The sequence below is a fragment of the Typopeltis vanoorti genome, chromosome 7 (genome assembly GCF_054136105.1).
Source record: "Typopeltis vanoorti isolate ZY-2024b chromosome 7, IOZ_Tvanoo_1.0, whole genome shotgun sequence".
Taxonomy (NCBI): Eukaryota; Metazoa; Arthropoda; class Arachnida; order Uropygi; family Thelyphonidae; genus Typopeltis; species Typopeltis vanoorti.
Window position 1 is genome coordinate 133,681,770 of NC_143555.1, and position 11,692 is coordinate 133,693,461.

General features: G+C 35.3%; 1 protein-coding gene across 2 annotated transcripts in view; it reads left to right on the forward strand.

Moving 5' to 3' along the window:
- LOC150105081 (galectin-4-like) overlaps positions 1-6,895 on the forward strand; it is a 39,786-nt gene extending 32,891 nt beyond the window's left edge. For both annotated transcript variants that reach the window (XM_090396136.1, XM_090396137.1), the window contains exons 6-8: positions 3,690-3,842; positions 6,071-6,159; positions 6,431-6,895. In XM_090396136.1, coding sequence (XP_090252262.1) covers positions 3,690-3,842; positions 6,071-6,159; positions 6,431-6,755 — 567 coding nt within the window. In that variant the 3' untranslated portion in view covers positions 6,756-6,895. The remainder of the gene's footprint in view (positions 1-3,689; positions 3,843-6,070; positions 6,160-6,430) is intronic.
- Positions 6,896-11,692: the final 4,797 nt, after the last annotated feature.

Here is an 11,692-nt window from a genome sequence, read left to right on the forward strand (position 1 = left end):
AATGAATTGATTTTCCTGACTTTACGTTCTTTTTATATAGTGCGTCATATTGATGATTATTTTTTTTATTTTTTTTAAATAAAAAAAAGACTCTCAAGAGCAATCATTTCTCCTACTCCGTACGAAGAACATATTGTGCAAATATCAAAATGAAATCTTTGCAAGATCTCATATATCACGAATAATGAAGTTAAAATACAAACAAAAGATGAATATTAACTGAATAAAAAGCAAAGTGGTGATGACTGCTGTGCAGATCTGTAGAAATGGCATTAACTTTATAGCCCTTAGCCGCCACTATAGGTTCTATTTTGATCATCTCTCTCTCTCTCTCTCTCTCTCTCTCTCTCTCTCTCTCTCTCTCTCTCTCTCTCTCTCTCTCTCTCTCTATCTATCTATCTATCTATCTATCTATCTATCTATCTGAACAACAACAGTGAAACAATGGGTCTTGTAACACTAGACCAAGAAAAAGCTTTCGACCGCGTTGAACACCTTTACCTCTTCAACTGCTTGAAAGCATTTGGCTTTGGCTCAGGCATCATTCACACTATTAAAATGTTGTATGCCAAGGCACAGTTTTGCATGAAAATAAACAACAGGCTTACCATAACTGCACCATACAGCAGAGGTATTAAACAAGGCTGTCCACTCTCCGGTCCTCTTTACACAATTGCCATCGAACCCTTTTTGTGTAGACTCAGCATGCTGCTCAAAGCATGCCGCCCTAAACTTCCCTACCAAACCATAACCCTGACAGCATATGCTGATGATGTTACAATCATAGCCCGCAAAGAAGAGGACTTTCATAACATACAAAAGGCATACCAACAATATCAGGCAGCTTCAGGAGCCAAACTAAACACACATAAAACCATAGGACTATGGTGTGGCAAATGGAAAAACCGAACCGATTCCCCAATGTCTGGTACCTGGTCCACAGAGGGAAACAAATACCTGGGGATTTACCTAGGAAACACACCCTCTTATGTGGATAAGAACTGGGAAACACTAAACAAGCGTTTCAAGCAAGTTCTAGGAAAGTGGGCAGCAATACGAGCCTCTGCCTCCACAAGAGGGAGAACAATAATCGTTAACCAAATAGCCACCAGTGTCCTTTGGCATACACTAAAGATTCTTACGCCACCAGTGCAATTCATCAAACAAATAAAGTCAACCATATATCGATTCATATGGAATAAAACAAACTGGCTTTCCTACTCTCAGCTATGTACTTCTCTCAAAGATGGAGGACAAAAGTTGGTCTCCATTGACAACAGGATAACAACGTTCCGCGCTCGATTTCTCATAAATGCCCTACAACAGGAAATATCACACAAATGCACCACTGAGTACATTTTCACTTCTGCCACTAGAGGTCTCTCTCTCTCCACCACCTTAAGAATGACAACAGCTCAAGTGCCTGTAAATTTAACAAATTTCTACAAAGATGCCCTTCGACGATGGAAGAAGCTAAACCTCCAGCACACAGTGAAGACAGCATCCCTACCTGAAATCCTCATGGAACCCATCTTTCACAACACGATGGTAAGAAGCCCGATCACTCAGAAAGAATTTTTCTTTCCTCCATGGAGCTGGCGAAACGTGAGGATCTTGGGTGACATTCTTTCTCCAAGCCTCACCTGGCGCTTTCCAAATTCGCTCGAAAACCTAGAATATGGGAATGAGGCTGAGCAGATAGACACCGTAAAGGCCGCGTTTCAAGCAGCTATGCCTGATAACATAACAGAAGTGGGGCTTTGCCCTCCAAACTCAGAAGTTCTGGCGCCTATCTTTCTTATAAAAACCAATAACTCATGGGAGAAACTTACACCCAGCAACACCAACAAGATCTACAGTACACTAACACAACAGTCGAACCAAAGCACTTTGTTGGAAAATCCTGCATCATCTGATCAAACACTATTTCAATGGGATCTACCATATCGCACAAGAGCCATCAAACCTGACGCAGATATTCAGTGGAGAATGTGGCATAATATATTACCCACTCCTACTATTTTACGAAAATTTAACTCAAACGTCTCAGATAACTGCCTCTTCTGCTACCAATTAGGAACGGTCCGGCATATATACTTGGAATGCCCAGTCAACACTAAATTAATCAGTTTGACTCGGGAAACGGCAGCTCTTACCTGTGGTAATCTTCATACAGAAGAGGAATATTTCAATCTCGTCCATGTGGAGTCCAATAACCATTCATTCTGCAATTACCTATTCATCACCGCAAAAGCGGTAATATACAACTTCTACCTCAGACATACAAGACCAGACAGCACAGCAACTTCACAGAGAGAGGCAACTGACCAACTCACTGCAGCCTTCCAACAAAAGGTGAGATGTCGGATCCTACACGAGCATCACCACCATAGGCAAAACAACACCTTAGATCTTTTCCACCAAGAATGGAATCCACGGAATCAACTCCTGGCTGAGCAGGGCGACTGCATTATAATCCACTTTCCAGCATAGAAGTGACACCTTTACCCCCCCCCCCCAAAGGAAAAAAAAAGAAAGGGGGAGAAAGAAGGATTGTTGTGCTTAACAGTGCGAAAGTTAATCAGCTGGCACTCTCATGTTAATAGATAATATTGTGCAAAAGTAACTTTTATGTTCTTCCACATTTATGTTCTTATGTTAAAATAAGATCTTATGTTATCATGTTAAAATAACTCTTAATGGCTTTAATTTATTTAAAAAAAAAAAATGTAATTAGCCTTATAAGTGACCTCGATGTAACATACCTCAACAAGAGTATGAGCATGTAACCTCTCTGTCTGACTGCAGAGAACCAAAAACCGGTTAATCATGTATATAAGATTGTTATGTTTACAATAAAAAAAAAAATAAAAAAAAAAATATCTATCTGTCTCTGGAAAATCGTTTAACTCTGGAAACGTTTTTAACCTCACAACTAAAAATATCGACAATAGAATTCGCTCTCTTTCAGACAATAATACCTGCTAGGATTTAAGAAATAACAGTAGCATTTGCTTTACTTCTTCCTGATGCTTATGAAATCACTGATAGCCTAGGGCTAAGCTATCAGTGACAGTTTTTGGTAGGAGACCAGCTGCCAGCCAATCTTTCAGAAAATGTTATTTAGGGCTAAAAAGAACTCAGTGTACTCTCATTGGGAATAAAAGGCAGTAGAGAATTCATTATGTTTTTATTAAACTGTTAAGCATAAATGTGTATACGTTAATTAAGATACAAATTCTCGATGAAGATGAAACTGTTACATGACAAATTTCTTTAAAACAGGAATTTATAATTAATGATTTAAGCTGTATTTAGAAACTTTGTAGATTGATTAAAGTTGTCTTCTATTTTTAAAAATATGCGAAAGGTGGATGTCATTTTTATTAGTGCATGTTTCGTTTTGGTTTCCTGAATATGGGTACATCATTCTACAAAATGAGAAATCATTAATCTTATATATCCTCGCTAAATTTTTTGCAGTAGTTTTAGTGATTTGTTCAGACATTTTTGTCTTGTTTTTGTTTTTAATAAAATGAATTGTCCTGCTTTTCCTGAAAGCAAGCACAGCAACTTTCTATACATTGCAGAAAAGTAGTTTTAAAAAATCATAAATAAAGTCAGCAGCCAATACCGAGTGAAATTTTGCTAATTTTATTTGCCTTCTTTTTTTTTTTTTCTCGTGATAGGAGCAGGGATTTCCTTCTCGTATTACTATGCCACCTGTTGCACCTATTCCTACACTGCCACCCAGGACTGTTTGTCCTGTAGGGCCATCCGGAATAGGACCAAGACCAGTCTGCCCCACTGGATTTGATTATCCCTGCACCATTTATAATCCAGTAAGTATAAAAACTGCTTTCACTGTGATGAATATTGGGTACAATTTCATGTGATCGATTATTTTCTTTAAATAGTTTTGCCCTTTTCTTATTATCAAAATTACTCGTTATGAAATGTCTTCTTGGGCGAAGTGTCATACAGTATTCACTGCCACTTGTTTAAAGAAATTAAATTTTTGAGAATTGTTCATCAAACGTATTAAACCTTTACTGGTAGCAATGTTTCGATATGTTATGAACTGCAAATCACAAGATGCACACAGTAGATCTTCCACTCAGTATGAGAATGCAGAATTCAATTCCTGCATGTGAATGTAACAAAGGTTTTTTCCGCCAGTTTATCTGGGGTTTTTTATCCCGCAAGCAGGCAAACCTACCTCGTGAACACACAGGCTAGTCATAAATACTTACAGCAAGGAAGACAACGGGAAACTACCTTGCGTCACTGTCTCCCTATTAATCAGCTGCAACCCTCTCAAAGAGTGGAGGACACAGGATTAGGATTAGATTAAAATGTAACAAAAACAAAATTCCCCAAGTCTGTTTTTTTCCAACTTACTTTCAGTATACATACATACATGTGAGGCTTTTTCATTGGGGGAGAAATGGTGTTAACTATTGGTTCTCTCCCGCTTACAGTCGTCTGTTTTCAATTATAACAGTTACTTTTTGGTTATGTTTGTTGATGTAGTAATATGAGAAAGGAAGATACTGTTTTCTAGATTAGATTTTTCTTCTAATAGAAAGAAATTCAATGTTTTTTCAACAACAGTTGGCACTCGTGGGAGGGTGGGTGGGGGTAGTTCCTTGGAGACTATAGCATGGTGACTTCTCTTACCGAAAAACAGAACTTAATCCTAAGTAAGCAAACACTTGTAATAAGAACATTTCTAATGTTTGACATCTTAGAGGTTCCAAAAATAGTCGAAAAATAGCAGTAATTATCTATGTATAAATCGACAGCGAATTTCACAGCGATTCTCCTTGATATTCCCTCTGAAATTCTAATCGTTGTTTTCCAACAGCGAGCCTGTTTCTTGGAAAAGAAACAGGCTCGCTGTTTCTTTTCCAAGAAAGAGAGAGAGAGAGAAGAAAAAGACCAGCAGCAAGATGGAAACACTAGTGAACTTCTAGTATAACAAAGTCGTGATACTGCATTACATGCATGTACTCTGTCCGAGTAGAAAAGTCATAAATCTGTATTTCATTAAAATAAAAATCAGAAAAAATTTTAATTAAAAAAAAACACTTTTTTTTTCCTTTTTTCTTAAATCTGGTAACGTACCTAGTTATTGGAAGTTAAATAACTTAAATCGTTATGTGGTGATTATTTCTTATGAGAGTTGTTGGGTTAGTTTGTTTTGGAATTACCATGAGAGGGAAGTATCAAACGCTATGAGACAATGTAATTGTCTATTGATTGAATGTATTTGTGAGTTATTCGTCTTCAGTTGAAAAGTCCTTATGGGGATATGTTACGGCAAATAATTTTCTTTCGTTTAGTCCAAGGTCTTAAATGTTAAAATTTTGCTGTTATTCACAAAAGAGAACCAGAAGACAGATCTGTGAAAGAGTAGTCATAATGATAATGATTTGTTTATAGTAATGGTAATGTTTATAACGATTAAATCAAAGAGAACACCAGAAATTTCACGAATTGAAATAGACAAAAAAAATCAGCCAGGATCTGACTCAACTCAAATTGTTTATTCTGGTTCCGATCTATGCAGATCTCTGGTCTGAATCCGCCCATCATCTATTTGCACTTCAGATGAGGTTGACACGTAGATATTCTTTCTAGTCAGCTATCAAAAGAACATTTATAACTTCCTTCCCTTCTATTCCGAAATACGTTGTTATCCGAAAGTCACCTCACATTTCCCCCTCTAATTTGGCCTCTCTTTAGGGCAGAGGATGCGATATTTATCCTTCAGCTTAGATAAAAACCGAGGTTCAAATCCCATCTAGAATGCAAGGAACTTTTATAAGGGATTTTCAACTAAAGGTGAATCGGCCAAACAGGTAGTTTTTTTTTTTTTTTTCCAGAAACTCGTCATCAGCGAAACAGTCAAGCTAGCCAGAGAACACACGAAATTAACATATGTAATACGCTGGCTTCAGTTTGTTGCGTCGGTGATAATTCAAACTATAATTCAAACTAAAAATCTCATTTAGAATTTATTATCGACTCGAAGCTTGTTAACACTTGTATGTTTTGTTTTTTTCAGCCAGTTCCATTTTCCCACCAGATCAGTAATGGTTTGCATTCAGGAATGATGATTACCATTGATGGTAATCCAACAATTAGCGCCTACAGGTAATTTTTTATAATTAGATTACCATCCTCAGTTCTCGCTAATTAACATAACTAATTGGATTATGTTTGGAAATGAGCCTTGATCATAAATATAATATCCAACTTCCATTGTTATTTATTATTCATTTTATTTTATTTTATTTAAATTAAGATGACTCAACAGATTTTAATATAGATTCGAAATGTCAAATTTCATTAAAATTCAACTGTCTAGAAGGCGACAGTAAGTTTCGCAAATTATTGCATTAATATATTTTTTTTTCTTTTGCAGATTTTCTATAAATTTTGATTATGGATATAATCCAGATTCGAATACTGCGTTTCATATGGGCTGCCGACTTGATCAATCAGCTATCGTTCGCAATACTAAACGCAATGGAAGCTGGGAATCAGTAGAAGAAAGACGAATCCCTCATTTTCCTTTTATGCCAAATTCTAACTTCCAAATGCTAATTCGAGCGGATGACTCGAAATTTTGCGTTGCCATTAATGGCCAACACTTTTTTGAATATCAACACCGCATGGTTCCTATCAGTGAAATAAAAAGGCTTCACATAGAAGGGGATGTTTATATTACATCGGTTAACTTTGCTTGATTAAGGTGTTCAGAAAATAGAATTCAAAAGAAAGAATTAGATTTCATTATTTGTGATTTTATTTTTTCTGTATACATAATTACTTTAAAAATGATTTTTGTTGCATAATATTTTAATTAAAAACTACTTGGCATTTCTGGTATCTGTATTTTTACTTTAATTAGTATTTTGTACAATGTTATGATTATATAAGGATTATTAAAAAGGTCATGTTTATTTCTAAACATGACCTTCCCGCAACAAGTTTCAATTGATTTCTCCCATCAAAAGCCTTGTCTCCGATCGTCCACACTTGCTGGATTTCACGGTCTGGTAATGAGGAGTTCTTCCACGGCTATTATGGAATAGGCTGACCCACCTTCAAGTGAAAAGTCCTCATAAATGTTCCTGGCATTTTTAAAAGGATTTGAATCTTTTTTTTTTTTTCAACTAAAGGATGCATCTGCCTATTGCACATGGAGGCTCACGACAACATAGAAGTGAGGTTTAGATGCTTGGGGAAAGGATAGGAGTCTGAAGATTAGTGCATAATACTATAATAATACACTTCAAATAAGGTTTGGAAAAAATTATAAAAACCGAAATTTTGCCAACGAAATGCTGTCATGCCTATCTGGGAGACGAAGGATTCATTTCAGATAAAGGAACATGCCACTGCCTAATAGTAATAGATGCGAATTATCATAGGTATTGTTAGTCTTCCTCTGGAACCACGTCATTTCCCTCAGGATCCATTCATTTAATGAATGCATTTCTCCTCTTCTACTGAAATACTTCTCTAGGGACAATCTGTGGTATCTACACTACTTTCGAGTATTTTTTACAATGTTATGATTATAGAAGTGAGGAAAAGAGTGGAGTGTCAGGACAATAAAAATTAAATCCAAATGATTTAAAAATATTTATTGGAATACCTAAGTTTAGGAGAAAGATGGCCTGAAAGAATAAAACAAAATTTAATAATAAAATATTCATCCCTTCTCATGCTTTTAATTACAGCGTTTCATCCTCTTTAACTTGTATGGCAGACAAGTGTCGCCATCTCGTTTTCCTAAATTCTAACAGGCATATTGTTGTCTGAAATGGCATCTATTTTATGGTATTTTCTTCTTCTGCTAAAAACCCAACTTTCCACGAAGGGGAACATCCTACTTTGATGTGAAAAAAAAAAATAATAATAACAATAATAAAATTCCAAATCATGAAAAATAATTTGTCGATCCTTGCATTTCAAAAAGCAGGATCGACAATAAAAATGATCGTCCACTAGAATGTACGTGTTTTCGTTAAGCAATATTAAGCTAAATCATTGAAAGTTTAATTATTCGTGTGGGACCCCCGTTCCAAGACCGCCCTTCAGGACTGGTTGAGCCCTTCTAATGAGGGATTAGGTATGTGTATTTTGATTGTAGCAGTGTGCTTACGTGGCCGATGTGTCTGTTCTGAGGGACGAAAAACCCGAGTTTCCGGGTGGAAAAAACTCTCTACTTCCGTATGAGACCGGCTAACTCGCCTTTAATCGAAAGAGACTAAATAAAGGTTCACGTCATGGACGGGAATCGAACGCAGGTCTTTCCGACCAAAGGGCTTCGTCTATACCGACTGAGCTACAGGGGTTCTTTCCATTGAAAGTCAGTTAATAGAAGTAGCTCTAACTTTAATAATGAGGAGTATTGTACAGTTTTTTAATACTACAATGCATAATAAACAATCCATACATATATAAAAAAATAGAAAGCTGATAGTATACAGTAATCAACAAACCTCATCCTGATGACGATGTTGGCTGCTGTCGACTTGAGTTTCCGGAGACAAACCTTACTGTGTCAGAGATCTGCTACGTCGGGAACTGGGAGAAAAAAGGCTTAAACATGTTCCTCTAATCAGGGTCCAGAATTTGACCTATAATGCTCTTTTTCTTTTTTATATAGCGTCATAGAAAATACCACGAATACAGATGCATCCAGTTTTAAAACATTATAAACAAATACAATAAAACCCCTTTTTTAAACTTTCCAGGGGACTGATGGAAAAAAGTGTAAATAGCAGGAATTGTAAAAAAATATTTAAAAAGGCTAAAAGATGACTTACTGCTAGTATGTGACTCTACATACTAGCAGTCTACATACTACATACATAATACAGCCGAAAGCAACGCCATCTGGGATCAGAAATGCGCAGATTTCCGCAGAAATCGATTTGAATGAGAGGAAATCGATTCAAAAAATCAGTGTTTTTGAATCGATTAAGAGAAAAAAAAAACGAAAATCACGGGAAATAACGTCCACATCAAGTTGTTAATGGTGGGAAAACAATATATCGTAAGAATAGGCCTTAAGAAGGGACCAACGGAAAATGACGTAAATGGCAGGAAAACGTAAATTGCGGGAACGTAAAAACGGGATTTTACTGTATATTGAAAAAAGTTAACTAAATTTTATTTAACTACATTAGAGTGCAGTACTAACAGTAAAAAAGGCAAATGTGAAATGTAAAACATTTACAATGAGAATCAGGATCGACAGCACTTTTGCAGTATTTCTGTACTTCGGCGTTATCTAAGTATGTCACATAATTAAAGAAACAAAGCAATCTGGAATAAAATTTAACATGAAATCCATTTTTACCAGGGGCGAATTCTCCGTGCTTGCTGCGCTAGCTCATTACTTGAGAAAGAAGTAATATTTATTTGTTAATAAATACATGCATTTATAAGCATTCCATTTTAAGCTTTTATTTTTGTAGACAGAAGACGTCTTAAGCTTTCGCGGCAATAATTGAGCTTTGCGTTGTGTATCGAAGGCCTACGTTTGCTCGTCTAGTCAAAGCTACCTTGGTTTGCTCGGTTGTGTGAGCTTCCAGATCCTCACTGCAGCACTGTGATTTCATGCGCGGGCATAGCCATTTCTGCTCCCTTCACGTTGTCTTAAGCACAGGCCATACGCAGTCAAAGTAGCTCTAGCCAGTGAGCTTCAGCCAGCCTTTACAAGTGTGCGTGTTGCTTGGGAAAATTAAGTTACAAGTTAATTTTCCCAACTTTTTATGACGATGTTATTGACCAGTTCATAAAGGAGAACCGTAGGGTAGAATTTGTATTCAAGTAGCTAAATTGAAAAAGATAGAATATCATTTGTAAAATAAATGTTGTATTTGTATGATTAAACGTACATAAATTTCTAAATATATAGTTTTAAATGCTCAGTAATTCATTATTCCGCTAATCAGACTTTAATCACACCTTTCACTCCCTGAATGACAAGAGCAAGCGTGAATTTCAAAATCAGCATTCACCCCTGATTTGTACTCTTTCGTTAATCTTAGATTACACTTAATGATGAAGGTTTACAAAAATGAAAAAAATATATATATAAATATAAAAAAAAACACATAAAACTTTCTACGATATATTAAAATAAATGTTAATAAGTAAGTACACGCTTGTAACGAAATTGCTCTTTGAACATATTTCGAGTGCCGTTGATTGGAGGACATGCTCACAAAGCATGTCAAGAATTATATGCTTTATGAATTACAAAGAATGCAATTTCAAGTCAAATTTCTTAACTTTGAATTTTTAGTATGACAGATTTTTTTCATAATATGAAAGATCAGGCCTTGAACTTTTTTTATATTTTTTTATGCGGACCTTCGTTAAGTGCAAAATGCCTACATCCTGTTTTTATACATTCCATTTAGAAATACGACACTTAGAATCAAACTCAAAGAGAAACGTGATCACCATAAACAATATACTGTACTTTACTTCCTGTAGTTTTGGCAAATATTTCCAGGAGAACAGGTCGTTTGCAAAGATATTATTCATCGTAATTCGATTTATTAACTCTTCCCATAAGGATTGTTTTTCATAAATAAAATTTCCGTTTTTTTTTGTTTTTTTTTTATATGTTTAACAATTTTAGCAGGAAAATGAAATCAAATTACAGTTTATGTAATTTGATTTTAACTAAATAACTTTACTTCTACACTCAGCGGCCAAAATATTAGAGAAAAATTGCGAGAAGGTTTGGTCTCCTGGTTTCCATGATGATTCTGATATACTGCGAGAGTGTGCAAAGAAAAGTGTTTAAAATGATATCAGGGTTGTGTAATACTGATTATGAAGACAGATAGAGAATTTGTAGGCTGTAGACACTAGCAAACAGGAGAGAGAAAAAAAGTATGATAGGATTGAGACTTACAAATTTCTGAAAGGGTCATACAGGATTTCATTTGATGGAATTTTTATATTATGGAGTGGGGAAAGGACTCGAGGGCATCCTTGGAAGTTGAGAATAAATGCTGTCAAGAAGGGGGAATGAGGGCTAGATTTTTCTCTGATAGAGTAATGCATGATTGGAATGAATTGCCACTGGATGTTGTCAATGCAAGTAGCGTGAATGAATTCAAGAACAGGTATGACAGCTGGTGCGAATAGTATGGCCTCCCTTCATGAGTTCTTGACTCCCTGGAGTTCTCTCTTAATAATAATAATAATAATAATAATAATTTTTTTAAATAATAATAATAATAATTTTTTTAAATAATAATAATAATTTATTGATTGCTAAAATATTTACACATACAGTAAACATATCGAGTGACATTGCAACTTATAATTTTACACAATTCAGCACTAAGTGCTGCATTTTCTACATTGGATTTCAATTAAAATTTTCAATAATACTTTTTTGCCGCTATATTTTACAACACATGTTCTTCGAATATTAACAATGAAGTTTATACAGAATTTTTTGTATAATAATAATAATAATAATAATAATAATAATAATAATAATAATAATAATAATAATAATAATAATAATAATAATAATAATAATAATAATAGGCCTGTGTAGCTCAGTGGAAGTGGCGCTTGCATCCTCTGCGGTTGGTCACTTGAAGTTAGACCTAGGTTCTAGTCTAGCCGCTGATTTAGG